General features: G+C 45.0%; 1 protein-coding gene across 4 annotated transcripts in view; it reads right to left on the bottom strand.

Annotated features, from left to right (window-relative positions):
* Window positions 1–25,723, bottom strand: part of LOC121539680 (protein FAM184A) — a 129,965-nt gene that overhangs the window by 743 nt on the left and 103,499 nt on the right. For 3 of the 4 annotated variants that reach the window (XM_041848352.2, XM_041848354.2, XM_041848355.2), the window contains exon 17: window positions 10,992–11,338. The exons of the other annotated variant lie outside the window; for it this stretch is intronic. In XM_041848352.2, the coding sequence (XP_041704286.1) occupies window positions 11,327–11,338 (12 nt within the window). In that variant the 3' untranslated portion in view covers window positions 10,992–11,326. Of the gene's footprint in view, window positions 1–10,991; window positions 11,339–25,723 lie in introns of those variants that run through there. 4 annotated transcript variants of the gene reach the window in all.

Raw genomic sequence — 25,723 nt, 5'->3', positions numbered from 1 at the left:
GAGGCTGCACAGTCTTCATAACACTAAAAGTGCATTGGCTCAAACCCTTTGGCTCTCTTGATCCTAAAATCAGTTACTTCACCTTTCCACAATATTGTCCTTAAGCATTTTCAAAATCTAGTTTCTTATTTCTCAGTGATGGTGTGAATCAAGGCCAGACAGCATTCCCTCTTTTCATGATAGCTATTAGAGTAGTAAGTTCATTCTGAATACGACGTGTATATACAAGCGAAGTGTCATAGTTATATTCATATAAACGTAACTATGGCTGAGGCAGAGTGAGTGTAATGCTGCTGAATAAATGTCAGCTAGCCAGGCAGTGTGCACCCGTGACGCAAGCATCCACTCCCAATGGAAGGCAGCCCCATTTAAGGAGCTTATTCATATTCAAAGCAACATGCTAATGCCCATAAAAGCGTTCGAAATAAACACTGCCATCCATTTCCTCTGGGTCTCCCCTGACAATGAGCCTAATTGAGCACTAGCAACCATCTCTGTGCAGATACACTAATTACTTTTTGTTATTACTTGCCCCATAAAAATCCCACACCAGCCATTTCACATAAACAATAGGCTAATATTGGAAGAAAACCAAAATCAGATAAAACTGTATCTAAAATACTCTACATGAAGGATGTATTGCTTGAAAGAATTGGGTGATGTACCATTATCTAATGTTCATTATAGGACAGAAGCCAGGTTATGAATTTGAATTGAGTTGAAAGCATAATTTATTAAATCATAACATACAGTGCAGTACAATAACTAAATGCATACACATTGCTTTCAAAATTGTGAAAACATCAAAACACAAGTGAAAATGTATCATACACAAGTCATTTATTTGTCATACAGTATGAGAAACAGTAAAAAAGTTTACACTCTTACATCAATACAAATGATCCAGGCCTGTTTGTGTTGTGCACAGCACAAAGCAAAAGGCCAGTGAAATAGTGGGAAGTGTCAATCATTTGTCATGCACAATGAACCCCCCTCCCAACAAACATGGTTATGTGATGTGTTGGAACATGTGCCCGTTGCATGTCAAGTTTCACATACTTTTCTCAGACTGGCACCCAGACTAGTATATTAACCAATACTAACCAAACTGTGCTTATCAACAAGATGCACAGGGACGTGAAACAAGCAAATCTACCCTTCGTCGTTGATGTACAGCTACAGTGCATTCAGAAAGTATTCAGACCCCTTGACTTTTTCCACATTTTGTAACATTACAGCCTTGTTATAAAAATAATTAATGTTTTTCCTCATCAATCTACACACAATTTCCCATAATGAAAAAGCGAAAACAGGTTTTAGAAATGTTGCAAATGTGTTAAAAATAAAAAAAACAGAAAGACCCTTTGCTATGAGACTCAAAATTGAGCTCAGGTGCATCCTGTTTCCATTGATCATCCTTGAGATGTTTCTACAACTTGATTGGAGTCCACCTGTGGTACATTCAATTGATTGGAGATGTCTATATAAGGTCCCAGTTGACAGTGCATATCAGAGCAAAAACCAAGCCATGAGGTCGAAGGAATTGTCAGTAGAGCTCCGAGACAGGGTTGTGTTCGAGGCACAGATCCGGGGAAGGGTCCCCAAAAAGATATCTGCAGCATGGAAGGTCCCCAAGAACAGAGTGGCCTCCATCATTCTTAAATGGTAGAAGTTTGGAACCATCAAGACTCTTCCTACCAAACTGAGCAATCGGGGGAGAAGGGCCTTGGTCAGGGAGGTGACCAAGAACCCGATGGTCACTCTGAGAGAGCTTCAGAGTTCCTCTGTGGAGATGGGAGAACCTTCCAGAAGGACAACCATCTCTGCAGCACTCCACCAATCAGGCCTTTGTGGTAGAGTGGCCAGATGGAAGCCACTCCTCAGTAAAAGGCACATGACAGCCCACTTGGAGTTTGCCAAAAGGCACCTAAAGGACTCTCAGACCATGAGAAACAAGATTATCTGATCTGATGAAACCACAATTGAACTCTTTAGCCTGAATGCCAAGCGTCAAATCTGGAGGAAACCTGGCACCATCCCTACGGTGAAGCATGGTGGTGGCAGCAACATGCTGTGAGGATGTTTTTCAGCGGCAGGGACTGGGAGACTAGTCAGGATCGAGTGAAAGATGAACGGAGCAAAGTACAGAGAGATCCTTGATGAAAACCTGCTCCAGAGTGCTCAGGAACTCAGACTGGGGCGAAGGTTCACCTTCCAACAGGACAACGACCCTAAGCACACAGCCAAGACAACGCAGGAGTGGCTTCGGGATAAGTCTCTGAATGTCCATGAGTGGCCCAGCCAGAGCCCGGACTTGAACCCGATCTAACATCTCTGGAGAGACCTGAAAATAGCTGTGCAGTGACGCTCCCCATCCAACCTGACAGAGCTTGAGAGGATTTGCAGAGAAGAATGGGAGAAACTCCCCAAATACAGGTGTGCCAAGCTTGTAGCATCATACCCAAGAAGACTTGAGGCTTTAATCACTGCCAAAGGTGCTTCAACAAAGTACAGAGTAAAGGGTCTGAATACTTATGTAAATGTAATGAAACCTGTTTTTGCATTGTAGTTCTGGGGTATTGTGTAGATTGGTGAGGACTTAAAAAAAAAAAAAAAACATTTTTTGAATAAGGCGTAACAAAATGTGGAAAAAGATAAGGGGTCTGAATACTTTCCGAATGCACTGTATACACACAGCTCAAACTCAACCAAAACCAAACGTCCGCTGCTTTGGATGATCAGGACTTCAGAAGAAAAAACGCAATCAAACCGGTGGCAGACGACAAGTTGTGTGGGGAAGTTTACTTCCTGTTACCATGGTGACGGTATGTGTTGGTTGGACAGTCGGTGGATGACAAGGGGGGGAGGGCGAGGGTGGTGTGTCTGGTGCTCTGGCTGTGGAGCACCAGGCCCCGTGTAGCTCAGTTGGTAGAGCATGGCGCTTGCAACGCCAGGGTTGTGGGTTCGTTTCCCACGGGGGGCCAGTACGAAAATGTATGCACTCACTAACTGTAAGTCGCTCTGGATAAGAGCATCTGCTAAATGACTTAAATGTAAATGAGTTGGAGGAGAGCCCGATGGTGGTAGAGGTTTAATACAGTGGGGTACAGCGGTGTGAAGGGGCGAGGGGGGGGGGGCAGACCCGTTCCCTAGCCCCTCTATTTCCACAACACTTAGGTTTGGAGAGCTGACGTAGTGCTTCCCTGAATTGTTACTCTTTAGCTATTTAAAAGGACACAGACAGAGAGGGGATATGGGGATATGCCAGAAGTCTCACACTTTTAGAAATAAGGGTACGGAATTGTTCCCTGGGGTACAAAAACATAAAAAGACACATAGTGTACCTTCAGAGGTACACATTTGATTTCACATGGTACTGTTACCTTTTAGGGTACATGTGCGGATTAAGAGTTTGATGGTACATTTTCGTACCCAATATTTTGAATATTAAGGTACAATCATCACACTCTCACTCTCAATGTACGGGGAAGGTACGTTTCTGTTTCCCAGGTTATATACATCTTTTGTGTACCCTCAACTCTTGATGGTACTGATCTGTACCTTTGCTTAACAGAAAAACAATGTATTTAAGAAAGGTACATATTTGTACCCACCATATGGTACAAAGAACCGAGGAACCTTAAGAGTTAACCAACCCTGTGAACGGGTTTGGTAACTCATGTTTTTATACTTCAACAACGAAGTTAGGTAAATCGGAAGCTTGTGTAGTAGAGCTTTGTAAACAAAAGGGAATAGTGAAGTGATCTGCGGGACTTTAATGAGGACTAGCCAACCTTTTGATACGTATTAAAACTGTCACTTATGATAAAGCAAAGGGCGCTATAGTAAACAGCATCCAAAGATTTAAGAGTAGTGGCTGTTGCATTCTGGTGAATGGTGTCACCATAGTCAAGAACTGGCAGGAAAGTTGACTATACAATCTGCTTCCTGCTGTTTAGGGAGAGAGGCAAGATATATTTCTAAAAAAGAAGCCCACTTTAAATCTTAGCTTTTTAACTAGCTCATCAGTTTGTTTTTTAAACGTTAAATCCTTGTCAATCCAAATGCACAAATATTTATAGGCGGGAACCCAATCGATGGGAGAACCATTCAATGAATAAATATGTAGTCCATCTGTTATTATGAGTTTCTGGTGTTGAGAAGTTCAGGATGCAAGAGAGCAGTTACACAGATGGAGATTGGATTCAGTCATTATTTAATGGTCACAATATTGGATTCAATGACAGGGGGTACATGCTTTGCCTCTTGTCAAAATCTCTTTATATAATGCCCTTCCAATCTACTTTTATCCCACACAGTTGCTAACCATCATTGAGTGTCACTCATCTACCACCATATCATCCACCTACTTGGTGTCGTGTGGCACCCTAGCCAGGCCATTCCATCACGCACCCATCCTAAGATTAGCAACAGTGGCCCCCAATCTATCTTGGCACACTGACCTTCTGTTACTCACTAGTGACACCAATAACACAAGGTGTGTCCTTGTCCTCTGTCCCTCATCTAGCTTAGGAGTTTACACACATTAATGAATCCTATATCAAAACTCGTTATAACACCATCTGAAACAAGTTTTAACCAACCACGGCTTTTGCAGCTCTAACCAGGCATTATCTAAAGTTGGGGCAATGGCATACATTACAGTATCGAATGCATACAGATCAATATTACAAGTTTTAACAGATGGACCAATATTTATATAAATAGTAAAGAGAAAAGGTCTCAGGTCCCCTGCCGTACACCTTTCATTATATCCAGGAAACTTAACACCATCAGAAATCACACTTTGTATCTTGTCTGACAGATAATTCTCACACCACTTGCAAGAAGCCTGATCCAGCAGCTGAAACGGTGCTATGTCCAGGTCTAAATACGGATTGGTGCACATTAAGAATAGAGTTAGAAGTTATCTAAGGTACAATTATGTACAGTGGCTTGCGAAAGTATTCACCCCCCTAGGCATTTTTCCTATTTTGTTGCCTTACAACCTGGAATTAAAATTGATTTTTGGGGGGTTTGTATAATTTGATTTACACAACATGCCTACCACTTTGAAGATGCAAAATATGTGTTATGGTGAAACAAACAAGAAATAAGACAAAAAAACTGAAAACCTGAGCGTGCATAACCCCCCACCTCCCTCCAAAGTCAATACTTTGTACAGCCACCTTTTGCAGCAATTACAGCTGCAAGTCTCTTGGGGTATGTCTCTATAAGCTTGGCACATCTAGCCACTGGGATCTTTACCCATTTTTCAAGGCAAAACTGCTCCAGCTCCTTCAAGTTGGATGGGTTCCGCTGGTGTACAGCAATCTTTAAGTCATACCACAGATTCTCAATTAGATTGAGGTCTGGGCTTTGACTAGGCCATTCCAAGACATTTAAATGTTTCCCCTTAAACCACTCAAGTGTTGCTTCAGCAGTATGCTTAGGGTCATTGTCCTACTGGAAGGTGAACCTCCGTCCCAGTCTCAAATCTCTGGAAGACTGAAACAGGTTTCCCTCAAGAATTTCACTGTATTTAGCGCCATCCATCATTCCTTCAATTCTGACCAGTCCTTGCCGATGAAAAACATCCCCACAGCATGATGCTGCCCCCACCATGCTTCACTGTGGGGAGGATGTTCTCGGGGTGATGAGAGGTGTTGGGTTTGCGCCTGACATTTTCCTTGATTGCCAAAAAGCTCAATTTTAGTCTCATCTGACCAAAGTGGTGCCCCTTGCTTAGTGGTGTTGCAGACTTTCAGAACAGGTGTATACAGTGAGGGAAAAAAGTATTTGATCCCCTGCTGATTTTGTAAGTTTGCCCACTGACAAAGAAATTATCAGTCTATCATTTTAATGGTAGGTTTATTTAACAGTGAGAGACAGAATAACAACAAAATAAATCTAGAAAGAACGCATGTCAAAAATGTTATAAATTGATTTGCATTTTAATGAGGGAAATAAGTATTTGACCCCCTCTCAATCAGAAAGATTTCTGGGTCCCAGGAGTATTTTATACAGGTAACGAGCTGAGATTAGGAGCACACTCTTAAAAGGGAGTGCTCCTAATCTTAGCTTGTTCCCTGTATAAAAGGCACCTGTCCACAGAAGCAATCAATCAATCAGATTCCAAACTCTCCACCATGGCCAAGACCAAAGAGCTCTCCAAGGATGTCAGGGACAAGATTGTAGACATACACAAGGCTGGAATGGGCTACAAGACCATCGCCAAGCAGCTTGGTGAGAAGGTGACAACAGTTGGTGCGATTATTCGCAAATGGAAGAAACACAAAATAATCAATCTCCCTCGGCCTGGGGCTCCATGCAAGATCTCACCTCGTGGAGTTGCAATGATCATGAGAACGGTGAGGAATCAGCCCAGAACTACACGGGAGGATTTTGTCAATGATCTCAAGGCAGCTGGGACCATAGTCACCAAGAAAACAATTGTTAACACACTTCGCTGTGAATGACTGAAATCCTGCAGCGCCTGCAAGGTCCCCCTGCTCAAGAAAGCACATATACAGGCCTGTCTGAAGTTTGCCAATGAACATCTGAATGATTCAGAGGAGAACTGGGTGAAAGTGTTGTGGTCAGATGAGACCAAAAATCGAGCTCTTTGGCATCAACTCAACTCGCCGTGTTTGGAGGAGGAGGAATGCTGCCTATGACTGTAAAATGCTGCCCTGCCTTGTCTGGACACTCACATTAAAATCATTTTAACTTCTCATCGTTACCATTTTCAAAACAATTATATGCATGAGAGATTCACAAGACTATAACATTGGAATGTTGTTAAGTGCTGCGAGGACAGGTAGCTTAGTGGTTAAGAGCGTTGTGCCACTAACCGAAAGGTCGCTGGTTCTAATCTCCGAGCCGACTAGGTGAAAAATCTGTCGATGTGCCCTTGAGCAAGGCACTTAACCCTAATTGCTCCTGTAAGTCGCTCTGGATAAGAGCGTCTGCTAAATGATTAATTATTATTATTATTATTATAGGTAAAAATCTTGAATAAAATGAGTAACAAGGAAATAAAGCTTTTTAACATTTAAGCCTGTTTTAAAAATGCTATAGGCCAAAAATGTTTGCCTGTATACAGTGGGGAAAAAAGTATTTAGTCAGCCACCAATTGTGCAAGTTCTCCCACTTAAAAAGATGAGAGAGGCCTGTAATTTTCATCATAGGTACACGTCAACTATGACAGACAAAATTAGAATTTTTTTTCTCCAGAAAATCACATTGTAGGATTTTGAATGAATTTATTTGCAAATTATGGTGGAAAATAAGTATTTGGTCAATAACAAAAGTTTCTCAATACTTTGTTATATACCCTTTGTTGGCAATGACACAGGTCAAACGTTTTCTGTAAGTCTTCACAAGGTTTTCACACACTGTTGCTGGTATTTTGGCCCATTCCTCCATGCAGATCTCCTCTAGAGCAATGATGTTTTGGGGCTGTCGCTGGGCAACACGGACTTCAAAGCAATTCAACTCCCTCCAAAGATTTTCTATGGGGTTGAGATCTGGAGACTGGCTAGGCCACTCCAGGACCTTGAAATGCTTCTTACGAAGCCACTCCTTCATTGCCCGGGCGGTGTGTTTGGGATCATTGTCATGCTGAAAGACCCAGCCACGTTTAATCTTCAATGCCCTTGCTGATGGAAGGAGGTTTTCACTCAAAATCTCACGATACATGGCCCCATTCATTCTTGCCTTTACACGGATCAGTCGTCCTGGTCCCTTTGCAGAAAAACAGCCCCAAAGCATGATGTTTCCACCCCCATGCTTCACAGTAGGTATGGTGTTCTTTGGATGCAACTCAGCATTCTTTGTCCTCCAAACACGACGTAGTTGAGTTTTTACCAAAAAAGTTCTATTTTGGTTTAATCTGACCATATGACATTCTCCCAATCCTCTTCTGGATCATCCAAATGCACTCTAGCAAACTTCAGACGGGCCTGGACATGTACTGGCTTAAGCAGGGGGACACGTCTGGCACTGCAGGATTTGAGTCCCTGGCGGCGTAGTGTGTTACTGATGGTAGGCTTTGTTACTTTGGTCCCAGCTCTCTGCAGGTCATTCACTAGGTCCCCCTGTGTGGTTCTGGGATTTTTGCTCACCGTTCTTGTGATCATTTTGACCCCACGGGGTGAGATCTTGCGTGGAGCCCCAGATCGAGGGAGATTATCAGTGGTCTTGTATGTCTTCCATTTCCTAATAATTGCTCCCACAGTTGATTTCTTCAAACCAAGCTGCTTACCTATTGCAGATTCAGTCTTCCCAGCCTGGTGCAGGTCTACAATTTTGTTTCTGGTGTCCTTTGACAGCTCTTTGGTCTTGGCCATAGTGGAGTTTGGAGTGTGACTGTTTGAGGTTGTGGACCGGTGTCTTTTATACTGATAACAAGTTCAAACAGGTGCCATTAATACAGGTAACGAGTGGAGGACAGAGGAGCCTCTTAAAGAAGAAGTTACAGATCTGTGAGAGCCAGATATCTTGCTTGTTTGTAGGTGACCAAATACTTATTTTCCACCATAATTTGCAAATAAATTCATAAAAAATCCTACAATGTGATTTTCTGGATTTTTTTCTTCTCAATTTGTCTGTCATAGTTGACGTGTACCTATGATGAGAATTACAGGCCTCTCTCTTCTTTTTAAGTGGGAGAACTTGCACAATTGGTGGCTGACTAAATACTTTTTTACCCCACTGTAGTTTGGACTATACTTTTCATAATGTATGAGACATCAAAACATTCTATAAAAAGCTGGCGTGCTATCACAACAACTGTTCACTCTACTGTCATTCTGGAAAAAAAGACAAATCTGAATTAGCTGATTGTTGAAACAGGGTTCAAGTTAAAAGTCTATTTTCAAAATGTCTAATGCTTATTATATTGATAAGTAAACAACACTGCCATTAATACAAGCAACGAAAGGTGTTTTATGTCACAATTTTGGACAAGTAAAATGTTATTAGAATGTATTAAAACATTACATTCCCATGACGCCCAAAAGACAGTTCTAGTATTGATAACCTTTGACACCAGCCTCTTTGATCTGCTGGATCTGAATAAATTGGTTGGTTGGATGGCTTCAATAGTCCAGCAATCGAATTGCAAGTAATTCATATGCTAATCATCCAAATATTCTGCTTAAAATGATCTTGCACTGCTATCCTCAGCATTCATTATTCTTAGAGGAGGTCAGAACAAGCAATGGAACCAAATCTAAAATATCCTGCCACATGAAGGCTACTCCTACAGACCGGAACGACAGATCGCGAATAAGTCCTTATGATGCTTTCATTGGCGTCCCATCATTCAGGGCAGGTGGTGATTAGACCTTGTTTTTTTTCCGAGTTCCCAGTTGTCTTGAAAGCACCATAAATCCAGAGAATGCCAGACTTTGATGAGAAAGTTTCATGACAAAATTTGCCCACAAGGACCGCCGTGCCACCTTCCTGTTCAAGTGAGCACAGCACAATGGTGAGTCCAAAAATGTATTGTATGCTGCTGCATAAATGATGTAATATGCCAGGAATATATGTATACTGTAGCTAAGAAAGTCATACTAGGTGTATGTTGTGTAGTAAGCTGTTAGTAGCCCATGTGCCTCACCCTAATAATTTGGTCCCTTTCCCCCTTATAACTTACTGTTATGACTTGGTGGTGCCTATCTAGCCCATAGCATGTTTCAGAGAAATGCCATCATCAAATTTTGTAAGAGCTTTCATTGTCTGCTTATATGCCCCCGCTAATGCAAGTAACAGAAGGATCTGAAGTCACTGGTGGGAAGTACACCACGACTCAATGGCTGGAGCCTTACCTGAGGAATGTTGCCTACACTCTCAAGTTGCAGTTGTGAATATTCCTAAATTAATCTGAGAAAAATTAGCACCTAGCCTATTTGGACACTTCTTCGTGACACTTATCAATTTCAACCCCTTCAATAACTCCAAAATCCTTATGAGACCAGAACACTAAGCACATTCTTGGACAATTTGTTTGTGAACTTGTTTTTATGGTGCTGCATTGTCATGTAGCCTACTCTTGTATTTTGGTTAATTTGAAATAAATGTTTTAGGCCTACTTATTTTTGCCCCATATTTTTTGTATTTTGTAAGAAACTAGATATAGGCCTAGATATATTATAGGCTGTTTTTAGCCTTCAGCATTTATATAACCATATGAACTCATTTATATGCAATATTCTGCCCATATGAACAAATGTATATAGACCTAGGTGACGATATTCTGCCCTTATGAACCAATACAATATTTGTAGCCATAGCCTAGGTGATTTAATGAAAAGCAGTAAACGTACACATTTAATAACACTCGAACACAATCACGCAATAGTAAACATACACAACATTGTTTCACATTCTTTATTAACACTCATAAACACAATCACGCAATAGGTTACAGCTCGCTTCACAGCTTCCCCGGGAAACTTGACGTATTGTAGCCTCACTTGGATGAAAGAGTAGCAGAGGAAGGAGTTCGCTTCTGCTTTGTATTTGTATTTATTTGTATTTATTAAGGATCCCCATTAGCTGCTGCCAGCAACATTAAGACAGTTGTATACAGTTTAAAATATTACACGACATTACATTTCATAACACTTTACATTTAGTGTGTTCCCTCAGGCCACTACTCCACTATCACATATTTACAATACAACATCCATGTGTACGTGTGTGTAGAGTGCGTGTCTTATCATGTGCATGTGTGTCTGTGCCTGTGTGTGTCTCTTCACAGTCCCGCTGTTCCATATGGTGTATTTTTATCTGTTTTTTTGTAATCCGATTCTACTGCTTGCATCAGTTACCTGATGTGGAAGACAGTCATGGCTCTATGTAGTACTGTGCACCTCCCATAGTCTGTTCTTGACTTGGGGATTGTGAAGAGACCTTTGGTGGCATGTCTTGTGGGGTATGCATGGGTTTGTGCTAGTAGTTTAAAACAGACACCCCGGTGCATTCAGCATGTCAACACTTCTTCAAAAAACAAGTAATGATGAAGTCAATCTCTCCTCCACTTTGAGCCATGAGAGATTTCCATGCATATGATTAATGTTAGCTGCTGCAGTGTTCACGGTAGAATATTACGCGGTGCTTCGGGGCCATCATCACCCTTTCTATGACTTGTACTGTTGAGATACTCTTCTCCACTACAGGCGGTTTCAAAACATCGATCAGATCTTGCATGCTGACTGCACGTCTCAACAATTTATCCCTGTTGTCCTTTGAAAGGGAACTCCGTGACTCTTTGGACAATGATGAAATAATCTCCATCTTCAACACCAAGCCTAGGCGTCTACGCCTTGTGCTGTAAAATGTGAAACAAACAAGAAAGGTAAGCCTGAATACTGTTTATTTATGATTTAGCCGGTTGTCATGCCTGCCTTGGTAGGCCTATACGTGCTTGATTCAAAGTGTGCTACTTTACTCATACCTACTGTGATATTAGGCTATGTATGATGATTTCATGTTTTCATGCCTGCCTTGGTAGGCCAAGTATATGTTTGCTGCTTCAAGTGAGCTATTGTATTCATACCTGCCATGGTATTATGTATAATGATTTTATGTTTTCATGCCTGAATGCCTACAGAGTAGCGTTTGCTTATTCAAAGGGTGCTATTCATTTCATACCCGCTGTACAGCTCAAGATCAACCTAAAGTGTTTGTATTGTATTGTGTGTGGCTGTTTTCATATGGCAAAAAGTGTGCACTTTTGGGCTTAATGAAAACACTTTCAGGGCTTTCTATTCTTCCTTGCTTCTTTGTGCAATAATCTGTTTGTTCATATTCCAAACCAGTGCTGGTGTCCGGACGATGCGCTGACCATGGTCCTGAATCCACCTGTTATGTCTGTACTGTAGATCGCTCCTTTGAGTGGGAGTGGTCGATCTGATCTGATAATATGTTGATTATTTCATGAGGTTGGACTGTCGGACTGAACACTTCATCCATTATCAGTATTTTGTGACAGTATAATTTTTCCCATTTTATCACTGCACTTGTCTGCTGGTGTAGACTCGCTCTTGCGCTCTCTGCAAATATGTCCCACAAAAAAGTTTTTGTGTGGCTTAATTCGTGTGAAAATATACTTTTTTGTGCGACTTCATTCATAGGAAAATACTTTTTTGGGGGGGCAAACTTCGGAACTATCTTTTGAAAGTTATTAGAGCAATGCATGATGGGCAATGGTATTCTACACTGCCTTTTTTTTGTGTCCCACATTTATTTATATATTTAAAAAAGTGTTAACAACCCAATATTGTTAATCAACCATCATGGACATTTTATTAATAGTTTTATTCTGTGTTGTTACAGCATTCAACCCACATAATGCATAGTACAGTTAATAAAATTTTTAAAATTGAAGCGTAATTAGAAAACCATGATTATTTTGTAATAATCGAACCGAAATCGAACCGACCGCAAAAGCTGTTATGTACAGTGCCTTCAGAAAGTATTCATACCACTTGACATTCCATATTTTATTGTGTTACAGCCTGAATTCAAAATGGATTAAAAAAAAAAATCTTACCCCTCTACACACAATACCCCAAACTCAAAACATGTTTTTAGAAAATGTTGCTAAGTTATTGAAAATGAAATACAGAAATATCTAATTGACATAAATATTCACACCCCTGAGTAAATACATGCTAGAATCACCTTTGGCAGCGATTACAGCTGTGAGTCTTTCTGGGTTAGTCTCGAAGAGCTCTGTCATGTTGGTTGTTGAGTATTGCTAGACAGCCATTTTCAAGTCTTGCCATTGATATTCAAGCCGATTTAAGTCAAAACTGTAACTAGGAAACTCAGGAACATTCAATGTCATCTTGGTAAGCAACTCCAGTGTATATTTGTCCTTGTGTTTTAGGTAATTTTTCTGCTGAAAGATGAATTTGAAAGAGGTAGGCTAGGACATCTACATAAAAGGCTATATATCAATCTAGAACAGGATTATCAATTTTGGATGCAATTTGAATGAGTTGATGGAGAGAGAGAGAAAGACAAATCCGAGCACTCTAAAGCAATGATATTCGAGTGATAGGCTGTTTTAAAACTCTGCAGCTGCAATAATAAAAAAAAAAGGTGATCCAGTAAGCAAGATGGAGATAGGTAAATTATACCGCATTCGGTCTTTATATTACAGTAGCATAGGCTATGCTGCAGCAAATGTAGGCTTACCTGTCACAAGAAAAAAAGTTACCATGATGAGATGATAGGAATACATGCAATGTGAACTACGCTCCATACTGAGACGGGCTATCTGTCCCCACCCTGAGTGTTGATGATTCATCATGCAGAGGCCGTAGAGAAGCCTGATTAGACATTGCATATCATTTAACAGTTCCATTCCACACCATGCTGTTCATATAAATAATGTATTATAATTTACCGGTTTCTAGCAGTTATTTATCCCGGGAAAAGGGAGTGGTTTTGGGTTGTAAATCCCGGTAAATCTTGGTAACCGGGTTCCTGCCATCCAACCCTAGGCTTTTTTTTTTTTTACTAGACATTTACATAATTGTATTTATTTCACCTTTCAGGAAAGATTACCCCTGTGATGCAACCTCTCTCCTGGATGACAAAGAATAGAAGTACTACTACTCACCGCAGCTGTGTCCCTGACCAGAGCTCCCATTTGCATGCTGATAAAAACATCCAGGCTTGAAACCCCACCTCTTTAAGGAATACCTGGGGTAGGACAAAGTAATCCTTCTACCCCCCCTTACCCCACCCCAAAAAATAAAACAAATAATACATATTGTAAAGTGGTTGTCCCACTGGCTATAATGTGAATGCACCAATTTGTAAGTCGCTCTGGATAAGAGCGTCTGCTAAATGACGTAAATGTATCTGTACATCCCCTTTACTGTGACATGAACCCAGGGTAGCTATATTCCCTTTCCTGTCTTTTGTGTATATAGGTCTTTCTATAAATAATAGGGCCAATGTATGACATTGGGATAAACATTTCAAAATGGTTTGAAACAAAAATAAAGATTTTCATGCAGTTCCACATGTGTACTTAGAGGAATATAAGCAAATTGGCCCATAACTCCACTAACATCATAGGCCTAGGACTATACATCCTTTAAGCAGAGTTCAAACAGACATTGGAAAGTCAAATTCAAGGACTGCAAGGAATGTATATACTTGTACATATAGGGCCTAATACAGAACACCCCCCCTTGCCAATGCATTGATATTCAAATTATTATTACATTCTAAAATATGTGAGAACAATGTAGACATGCCTGTCTAAATACATTGGATGGGTGCATGCCGATTTTTCTGTAGCCTATGTGGCAGACGCAGGCACACATAATAAAGCCATGAATAGTGGTAGCATTAATCTCACCATCGCTGTTTTTATCATGAGAAAGTGACCAAAAACCAGGTTCCTTTTGTAATGGAAGGATTAGTATGGAAAGCCATGTTGAAGCCAGCATTAGATGTTATTGTCCTCATCATTACCGCACATGGTTTTACTGCAACAGAGCAGCACAACACCCTTCAATTGGCGGGAAACAAACTAAAGTGACCACATCTCTCACAAAAACTGATAGAAAATGAAATCACAGATAATTATAAGGGAGCAGGAAAACGTATAAAGTGGCTACAATAATTACAAGGACTTTCAGATTTTCAAGGTAGGCCTATTCCAGTACTTGAATTTCTGAGATCCAAATTATAGTTCAAGTAGGCTACTTCAAGCCCCTTGTACTGTTTAAAATTGTAGGTGTAACATGGACACCAAAATGTATTTGTCATGTTATTTTATTCACAGATCATATTGTGAAGAAGCCCACTAGGCTATGTAATTTGGTGTTATTATATACATTATATACAGCGGTGGGTGTCGCGCAACAGTCTTTCCTACACAATTGCACACAGTAGACTTGGTGTCCAATCCGAAGCACAAAAACATATGAAAACATTAACTCATTACCTTGATGCTTTCTGACCCTGCTGTAAATCAAGCAGACAACAACAGATGACCAACATCAATTCGCTAGGGATATTAGATCCAACGTGGATCCATGTACAACTGTCTTCACCGGCGTAACGAATGAGACATCAAAATATTCTATGGATATTAGATCCAACGTGGATCCAAGCAGAATTGTCTTCACCGGCGTAACGAATGAGACAACACCAAAATATTACTGACATTCCTTGCGAACATCTTTTTTTCCAGCACTTGGGATGTTGTTGCATCACATGCACTATCACAACAGCTGTTCATCACTTGACTGTCATTCAAAAAATTCTTAATTAAAACAGCTCAAAACCAAATGCGCATCCAACAAGTATTATGCATAATTATTGAAGAACCACATTAATGACAGTATCGATTTGGGTTTTAAGTATCAAGGTAAAGTTACTTTCGGTTGGAAGCATTTGATTTTGCAATCGCATATATTTTGGGGGATTTGTGTGCCCATGAAAACGATTTTCACCCCGTAACAAAGGAGACACGTAATGTTACGTAGTTATACTGCATTTCTGAGATCTAAATACAAAAGACTGTCCGACAGCTAGATCCAGGATTCTTACACGGTTCAAGTTCAATGTCTAATTTAACTGATTAATGCTTAATATATTATAAAACGACAACTTACACTAGAATAAATGCAAAGACAGTTTTTGGACAAATCCGTCAAGACACCAACCATGAGAAAGGGTTAAACATTAGGTTTTAAATCAACTCATGAATTTTATTGAATATAGCTATGTTCCCCCCTTATATAGTATCTTAATGTAATGACATGAAGAAAATTGGTAGATTATTATCAATAATTTATCAACAGCTGTAACAAGTTGTCCAGTGTAGGAATTCTCACTGGTATCCTAGTTTATAGAAAGACCCATATGTTGAGTGTCGGCAACAAATGGGCTGTGGGCCTGTGTTCGTAACTGCTACTAATAGGTCTTTGTTTCAGGAATATGGATTTGCCTGGCCCGTGCATTGACACCTCTCCAATAGATGGGAGTGATTCACTTTTTGTTGGTGATATAGGTTGATGTGTTCAAGTGGAAACAGAGTGTAATGTCCATATGCTACAGGACTGCTTTGCTAGCGCTGACTGGAATATGTTGAGACTCCGCCGATAACATTGACGAGCTAACCACCTCCATCACCGGCTTCATTAGAAAATGTATTGGCGACGTTGTCCCCATGGTGAGGGTTCCCCAATCAAAAGCCCTGGATTAATACAGAGGTTGTCGCTAAACTAAAGAACAGGGCTACCGCACACAGAGCTATAGCAGACAACCCTGAGGCTATGGGCGAGGACAGGAATAAGTACAAGAAGTCCCGCTATGACCTCCGAAGAGTCATCAAACGAGCAAAACGACAATATAGGAATAAGGTGGAATCATATTACACAGGCCCCGACGCCCGCCGCATGTGGCAGGGGCTACAGTCCATTACGGATTACAAAGGAAGACCCAACCATGATCTGCCCAACGATGCATCTCTACCAGACGAACTCAATGCATTTTATGACACCCTAGACCCACTGCAATTTGCATACCACCCCAACAGATCCATAGATGACGCAATCTCAATTGCTCTCCACACTGCCCTCACCCACCTAGATATGAGGAATACCTCTGTGAGAATGCTGTTCATTGACTACAGCTCAGCGTTCAACACCATTGTCCCCTCCAAGCTCTGGACTCTGGGTCTGAACACCTCCCTCCGCAACTGGATCCTGGACTTCCTGACAGGCCGACCCCAGGTGGTGAGGGTAGGCAACATCACCTCTGGAACGCTGACCCTCAACACAGGGGCCTGTCACGACTTCCGCCGAGGCTGCCTCCCCTCCTTGTTCGGGCAGGTTTCGGCGTTCGTCGTCACCGGCTTACTAGCCACTGCCGCTCCATATATCATCATTCCATTTGTCTTGTCTTGTCAATTACACACACCTGATTCATATTCCCTCATTAGTCTGTGTATAAGTGTTCCCTCTTGCCCCTTGTCCTTGTGGGTGATTGTTTTATGTGAAGATGAGTGTAGCTCGGTTGAGCTACCCGTACTTTGTATTGTCGGGGTCATTTCTCCCCGTGTGCTTGTATTGTGTTCCAGTGCGCCTGTATTACGCCCTGTGCTGTTGACGCTATACAGCTCAACTGTGTACTACAACATAAACTCTGTATTCAGTGATTTACTCTCCTGCGCCTGACTCCTTCAAATCACACTCTCACAGAATCACCCACCTTGCAATGGAGTCAGCAGGAGAGGAGCGCATGCCTGGAGTCGTGGCAAGGGTCCAGGAGCATTCTACGATAATGGCCAGCTTGGGAGAAGTGATGGATCGGGTTCTTCAGGTCGTCCAACGCCTGGAGAGGAGAGGACTCGATCTGTCGAGACCAGCTGGCCAACCGTATCCAGCCACCACACCCCAGCACCCGGAGGGATCCAGATATCCTGACCACGGGAGTTCGACGGGACGGCGGCTCTCTACCTAGGATTCCTCCTCCAACTGGAGCTCTATTTCTCCAGCACCAGGCCGGCCCCATCGGAGCGGGAGAAGGTGTCCGCCCTCATCTCCTGCCTCTTGGGGAAAGCCCTGGACTGGGCCAACGTGGTGTGGAACAAAGGAGGAGCCACGTTGGAGAACTACGGGGAGTTCGCTCGCCTCTTTCGGGCTGTCTTCGATCACCCGCCCGAAGGGTGAGCGGCTGGTCCACCTGAGGCAGGGGACGAGGACTGCACAGGACTTCGCCTTGGAGTTTCGGACTCTGGCAGCGGGGTCCAGGTGGAACGAGCGGGCCCTTATCGACCATTTCCGGTGCCATCTGCGGGAGGACGTCCAACGGGAGGACGACAGCGACAGTGTCACACTGGTGGCACGAAGGGACAGTACACCACACGTTGTTGTCAGCGCTCTTTTGGGTCTGGAGGCAGCAGGCAGGGCATTCTCGCATCACCCCAGGTATCGAACACCCACACTCGTTCAGAGCCCTCTGCTGCGCACTGTTTCCTACCCATCTACTTTCCCGATCATATGGTAGTTCCCCAGTGTAAGGCGCTAGTCGATTCAGGCACAGCTGGGAACTTTATGGACAGGGCATTCTCACACCGGCTAGGCCTTTCATTGGTTCCCCTATCCATTCCACTCCCCATCAGAGCACTTGATAGTCGACCATTAGGGTCCGGATTTGTTAAGGAGGTTACTGCACCAGTCACCATGATTACCCAGGAGACTCATTGTGAGCAGGTCACTTTTTATATTATTGAGTCTCCTGATTTCCCTGTGGTATTAGGTTTCCCTTGGTTAGCACTCCACAACCCCACCTTCTCATGGCCGCAGAGGGTTCTAACGGGGTGGTCGCGAGAGTGTCAGGGTAGGTGTCTAGGTGTTTCCGTTGGTACAACCATGGTGGAAAGTCCAGACAGTACCTCCACCGTGCGCATTCCCCCAGAATACCTCGATTTGGAGCACACGTTCTCTAAAATGCAGGCTACCAAGTTACCACCTCATCGGGCGGGGGATTGTGCAATAAACCTCCGGGTAGACGCTGTACCACCCAGGAGTCATGTGTACCCTGTCACAGGCTGAAACGGCGGCTATGGAAACATACATTGCCGAGTCCCTGCGCCAGGGGTATATACGTCCCTCCACTTCACCTGCCTCCTTGAGTTTCTTCTTTGTGAAGAAGAAAGACGGTGGTCTGCGCCCTTGCATTGATTATCGACCACTGAACAAGGAGACGGTAAGATTTAGTTATCCTCTCCCCCTCTTTCCGTCAGTGATCAAGTCAATGCATGGGGCGCACTTCTTCACTAAATTAGATCTCAGGAGTGCGTACAACCTGGTGCGTGTTCTAGAGGGGGATGAGTGGAAGACAGCATTCAGCACAACCACGGGGCATTATGAATACCTGGTGATGCCCTACGGTTTGATGAATGCTCCATCTGTCTTCCAGTCCTTTGTGAACGAGGTGTTTCGGAAAATGCTTGGTCGCGGTGTAGTGGTCTACATCGATGACATTCTGGTGTATTCCGCTAAGCGCACCGAGCATGTGTCCCTGGTTCGCAAAGTGCTGGCCCGACTGTTGGAAAATGACCTTTATGCCAAGGCAGAGAAGTTTATGTTTTTCCAGCAGTCCGTCTCCTTCCTCGGATACCGCATTACCACCTCAGGTGTAGAGATGGAGGGGGATCGCATTTCAGCTGTGCGTAATTGGCCGACTCCCACCACGTTTAAAGAAGGTGCAGTGCTTTCTGGGCTTCGCCAACTACTATCAGAGGTTTATCCGGGGCTTTTACAAGGTTGCAGCTCCCATGACATCTCTGTTGAAGGGTGGGCCATCCCGGCTCTGCTGGTCTGCTGAGGCTGACCTGGCCTTCAGGAAACTGAGGGGTCTGTTCACCTCAGCCCCGGTACTGGACCACCCCGATCCATCACTACCGTTCATAGTGGAGGTGGATGCGTCTGAGGTAGGGATAGGCGCTGTCCTATCTCAACGCTCGGGCACGCCACCCAAGCCCATGTGCCTTCTTCTCTAAGAAGCTCAGCCCGGCGGAGCAGAACTACGACGTTGGTGATCGGGAGCTGTTGGCGGTTGTCCGAGCTTTGACCGTGTGGATGTATTGGCTCGAAGGGGTGAAACACCCTTTCCTCATCTGGTCGGACCACCGTAACATGGAGTACATCCGGGCAGCGAGGAGGCTGAATCCTCGCCAGGCCAGGTGGGCCTTATTCTTCACCCGGTTTGATTTTTCACTCTCATACATCCCGGGTACAAAGAACGTGAAGGCAGACGCATTGTCACGGCTGTACGACACAGAGGAGAGGCCCAGAGACAACACCCCCATACTCCCGGCTTCCTGCATTGTGGCGCCGGTAGTATGGGCGATGGACGCGGATATAGAGCAGGCATTACGCACAGATCCATCTCCACCTCAGTGTCCAGCTGGGCTGCAGTATGTGCCTGCTCTTATCCGTGATCGGCTGATCTACTGGCACACACATCACCCTCCTCTGGTCACTCAGGTATCGGTCGTACAGTGTGCTGCCTGACCGGAAAGTACTGGTTGCCTACCTTGGCTAAGGACGTGAGGGTGTATGTCTCCTCCTGCTTGGTGCGCACCCAGAGTAAGGCACCAGGCTCCTCCCAGCAGGTAAGTTACAACTTTTACCAATTCCACAACGACCACGGTCTCATTTAAGTGTTGATTTCCTGACTGATCTTCCCCTCTCCCAAGGTAACACCACCATCCTGGTCATTGTGGACCGCTTTTCAAAGGCCTGCCGCCTCCTTCCTCTGCCCGGTCTCCCCACGGCCCTGCAAACTGCGGAGGACCTGTTTACACACGTCTTCCGGCACTACCGGGTACCAGAGGATATAGTGTCTGACCGATGTCCCCAGTTCACATCCAAAGTCTGGAAGGCGTTCATGGAACATCAGGTGGTCTCGGTCAGCCTGACCTCTGGGTTCCACCCCGAGACTAATTGGCAGGTGGAACGGGTCAATCAGGATGTGGGTAAGTTCCTGCGGTCCTACTGCCAGGACCGGCCGGGGGAGTGGTCGGTGTTCTTGCCATGGGCAGAATATGCCCAGAACTCTCTCCGCCACTCCTCTACTAACCTAACGCCATTCCAATGTGTTTTAGGTTACCAACCGATTCTGCCACCATGGCACCAGAGCCAGACCGAGGTTCCTGCGGTGGATGACTGGTTTCGGCGTGTGGAGGAGACGTGGGATGCTGCACACATTCACCTCCAACACACTGTGTGTCGTCAGAAGGCCAACGCTGACCGCAACCGCAGTGAGGCCCCGGTCTTCGTACCAGAAGATCGGGTCTGGCTCTCGACCCGGAATCTGCCACTCTGCCTGCCCTGCCGGAAGCTGAGCCCGCGGTTTGTGGGGCCGTTCAAAGTCCTGAGGAGAATCAACGAGGTCACCTATAGGTTATTACTTCCCCCTGATTACCGTATTAACCCCTCATTTCATGTGTCTCTCCTCAGGCGGTGGTGGCTGATCCGCTCCAGGAGTCTGAGGTGTGGGAGGTCTCTCCACCTCCTCTGGACATCGAGGGGGCCCCGGCGAACTCTGCCGTTCCATCCTGGATTCGAGGCTTCGGGTGGGGGGCCTTCAGTACCTCGTGGAGTGGGAGGGGTACGGTCCGGAGGAACGGTGCTGGGTCCCCGTGAGGGATATCCTCGATCCCTCCCTGTTGCGGGATTTCCACCATCGCCATCCGGCTCGCCCTGCACCGCGTCCTCCTGGCTTTCCCCGAGGCTGCTGGAGCTGCGCGTCAAGGGGGGGGGGTACTGTCACGACTTCCGCCGAGGCTGCCTCCCCTCCTTGTTCTGGCAGGTTTCGGCGTTCGTCGTCACTGGCTTATTAGCCACTGCCGCTCCATATATCATCATTCCATTTGTCTTGTCTTGTCAATTACACACACCTGGTTCATATCCCCTCATTAGTCTGTGTATAAGTGTTCCCTCTGGCCCCTTGTCCTTGTGGGTGATTGTTTTATGTGAAGATGAGTGTAGCTCGGTTGAGCTACCCGTACTTTGTATTGCCGGGGTTATTCCACCCCGTGTGCTTGTATTGTGTTCCAGTGTATTACGTCCTGTGCTGTTGACGCTATCCAGCGCAACTGTGTACTATGAAACGCGCCTGACTCCTTCAAATCACACTCTCACAGGGCCAAACAGGGGTGTGTGCTTAGTCCCCTCCTGTATTCCCTGTTCACCCACGACTGCATGGCCACACACGACTCCAACACCATCATCAAGTTTGCTGACGACATGACGGTGGTAGGCCTGATCACCGGTGAAAATGAGTCGGTCTACAGGGAGGAGGTCAGTGACCTGGCAGTGTGGTGTCAGAACAACAACCTCTCCCTCAACATCAGTAAGACCAAGGAGTTGATCGCGGACTACAGGAAACAGGGGGGTGAGCACACCCCATCCACATCGACGGGGCTGCAGTGGAGCAGGTTGAGAGCTTCAAGTTCCTCGGTGTCCAAATCACTACATTTACATTTTAGTCATTTAGCAGACGCTCTTATCCAGAGCGACTTACAGTTTAGTGAGTGTATACATTTTTCATACTGGCCCCCCGTGGGAAACAAACCCACAACACTGGCGTTGCAAGCACCATGCTCTACCAACTGAGCTACAGGGGACTTAAAGACTTAAAATGGTCCAAACACACGCACACAGTCGTGAAGAAGGAGCGACAGTGCCTTTTCCCCCTCAGGAGGTTGAACAAGTTGGGCATGGGCCCTCAAATCCTCAAAAGGTTCTACAGCTGTACCATTGAGAGCATCTTGACTGGCTCCATCACTGCCTGGTATGGCAATAGCACCGCCCTCGATCACGTGGTGCTACAGAGGGTGGTGCAGACAGACCAGTACATCACTGGGGCCGAGCTCCCTGCCATCCAGGACATCTATATCAGGCGGTGTGGTAGGAAGGCCAGAAAAATCGTTAAAGACCAACCACTCAAGACATAGACTATTCTCTGCCTCTGCACGGCAAGTGGTACCAGTGCATCAAGTCTGGCACCAACAGGCTCTTGAACAGCTTCTATCCCCAAGCAATTAGACTGATAAATAGCTAACAAAATAGCTACACAGACTATCTGAGTTAACCTTGAATCTTTATTGACCTTTTATTTTTATTTTTGCACTCTCTATGCACACTCACTGGGCCTTACACATTCACACCCACTCCATCATCTGCTTAGTCACAAATAATATGCACATACATTTATACTGACTCCATTCACACGTACACCCACTCACATACACGCTGCTGCTACTCTGTTTATCACCTTATTCCTATACATAACTACCGCCATCACTCCAGTATCCCTGCACATTATAAATATGTTATTAGAACTGACCCTGTATATAGTATGCTTACTTACTTACTTACTTATTGTGTTCTTCATATTTATTTCTCGTGTTTTTTCTTCTTCTAGTGAATGAATGAATTAATAAATGAAATTGTATTATTGTGTCAAATCGCCAGTTGGCAAACCATCCTTTATGGGATTAATTGACACATAAACAAACATTACAATAATTCACTGTGATAATTCATTGAAAATTCTTCTTCCGGTGTTCTCTGCAGTGCGCATCGCATAAAGAGTGAAGAAATGTAAAGCTAAAAATAAAATGTAAATAATAATAAATAAGGTAATCCAAACAATAATTATATCCCTAGAGCAGCAAAGAATATGCAAAGAATATTCATACACTACCAGTCAAAAGTTTGGACACACCTACTCATTCAAGGGTTTTTCTTTATTTTTACTATTTTCTACATTGTAGAATAATAGTGAAGACATCAAAACTAAGAAATAATGGAATCATGTAGTAACCAAAAAAGTGTTAAGCAAATCAATATATATTTTATATTTGAGATTCTTCAAATAGCCACCCTTTGCCTTGATGAAATCTTTGCACACTCTTGGCATTCTCTCAACCAGCTTCATGAGATAGTCACCTGGAATGCATTTCAATTAACAGGTGTGCCTTGTTAAAAGTTAATTTGTTGAATTGATTTCCTTCTTAATGTGTTTGAGCCAATCAGTTGTGTTGTGACAAGGTAGGGGTGGCGCACCCCTGCGTTCTCGAGTTGCTCTCTTGCGAAGGTGTGAGCCGCTTCTAACCGGTTCTGCAGACGACGAACATAGTTCGGGCCAGGCAAAACGTCAGTTCGGCTGGGGTGCGCAACTCAGTTCGGCTGGGGTGCGCAACTCACGACCTAACATTAGTAGCGCTGGGGAGCACGCAGTCGATTCTTGAACAGCCGACGTACATGCCATAAGAATAAACGGTAAGTGGGTGTCCCAATCTCTCTGGTGTTTTGAGTTAACGATGGCCAGCTGCTGCGCAAATGTTCTGTTAAATCTTTCCACCAGCCCATCACTCTGGGGGTGAAGCGGAGTAGTGCGCGTCTTCTCCGCGCCTAACCGTCTACACAACTCTGAGAACACCTGTGACTCTAAGTTTCTCCCCTGGTCGCTGTGAATAGACTGTGGCACCCCAAACCGACTGATTATTCCCCCTACCAATGCATCAGCTACTGTTTCTGCCTCCTGGTCTGGGAGAGCGTAAGCCTCTGGCCACTTGGTGAAGTAGTCCATAGCAGTTAGAAACCACCTGTTACCGCGTTCTGTGGTTGGAAACGGCCCCACTATGTCTACCCCCAGTCTCTCCATGGGCTCCCCTACTGGGAATTGTTGTAGGAGGGCGTGTGACTGACCTGGAGGTCCTTTTTTAGCAGCACACTCATCGCAATGCCTACAAAAGTCCTCCACATCCCTCCTGTGCCTGGCCCAATAGAAGCCTTTACGCACGCGCTTTAACGTTTTGGAGACCCCAAAATGCCCTGCACCTACTCCCCCGTGAAGCTGCTGTAACACGCTCCCCTGCAGCCTTTAGGGCACCACTACCTGCCACGTAATTTCTCCAGTAGCTGGCTTTTTCCATCCCCTCTGGAGCACTCCCTCAGCCATTCTAAAGACTATAAATTTAGCCCACAGTCCTTTGGTGACTGGTGATATAGGGGCTACTTCCCCCCATGGCGGTCATCTTCTCTCTTCCACCCACCGCAGCACAGGACGCAGCTCTGCGTCCTCCTCCTGGTGACGCCTCCACTCCCCGACGTCCACAGCCTCGAACTCCCGGCACTCTGTCACACTCAGCTGACTCACCGTGGTGGTGACTCCCTCCTCCATGCACAGTTCTCTCTCTCGCTCCACCCGTTTGGCGCAGTACCCACAGCCGTCCTCAGCACACGGGCGGCGGGACAAGGCGTCTGCATTGCTGTGGCGAAGGCCAGCTCTGTGCTCCACCTGGAAGTCGTAGGGTTGCAGCTCCTCCAGCCAGCGGGCGATCTGACCCTCTGGCTCCTTGAAGGAGAGAAGCCACTGCAGGGCGGAGTGATCCGTCCGGACCACAAACGGCAGGCCCCCCAGGTAGTACTTGAAATGGTGTACTGCTGCCACGACAGCCAAAAGCTCTCTCCTTGTCACGCAGCAGCGTTTTTCAGCCTTATCAAAGGTTCTGCTGTAATAAGCTACTACGTGCTCCCCATCAGGACCACGCTGAGCCAGCACAGCCCCCAAACCCTCATTGCTTGCGTCGGTGTCCAGGATGAACGGACGGTTCTGGTCTGGTGAGGCCAGGACAGGGGCCTCCACCAGGGCACGTTTGAGGGCTTCAAATGCACGCTGGTGCTCTTCGGTCCACTGAAAAACAGTGTCCTCCTTGAGAAGGTGGTTTAAAGGAGCCGCTACCCCCGCAAACCCCTTCACAAACCTACGATAGTAGGATGCCAGCCCCAGGAAGCTCTTAACCTCGTTTTTTCCCCCTGGAACTGGCCAGCCCCTCACAGCCTCCATTTTGTCTGGAATCGTGCTGATGCCCTCACCACCCACCTCTCTTTGCATGAAATGGCACTTTCCCGGATGTAATTTTAGCCCCGCCCCCCGAGATCCTCTCCAACACTCGCTTAAGTGCCCCCTCGAACGATGTGCCGTGCACCAATATGTCGTCTAGGTACACGACACACTCGTCTCTAGGAACCTCAGCCAGCACTCTGTCCATGAGCCTCTCAAAGGTGGCAGGAGCATTACATAGCCCGAAGCACAGCACCTTGAACTGCCAATGGCCCCTATCCGTGGAGAAGGCAGTTTTTTCACATGCCCCTGGCGA

The sequence above is a fragment of the Coregonus clupeaformis genome, unplaced genomic scaffold (genome assembly GCF_020615455.1).
Source record: "Coregonus clupeaformis isolate EN_2021a unplaced genomic scaffold, ASM2061545v1 scaf0307, whole genome shotgun sequence".
Lineage (NCBI taxonomy): Eukaryota > Metazoa > Chordata > Actinopteri > Salmoniformes > Salmonidae > Coregonus > Coregonus clupeaformis.
This window is presented reverse-complemented; position numbering and strand designations above follow the sequence as displayed.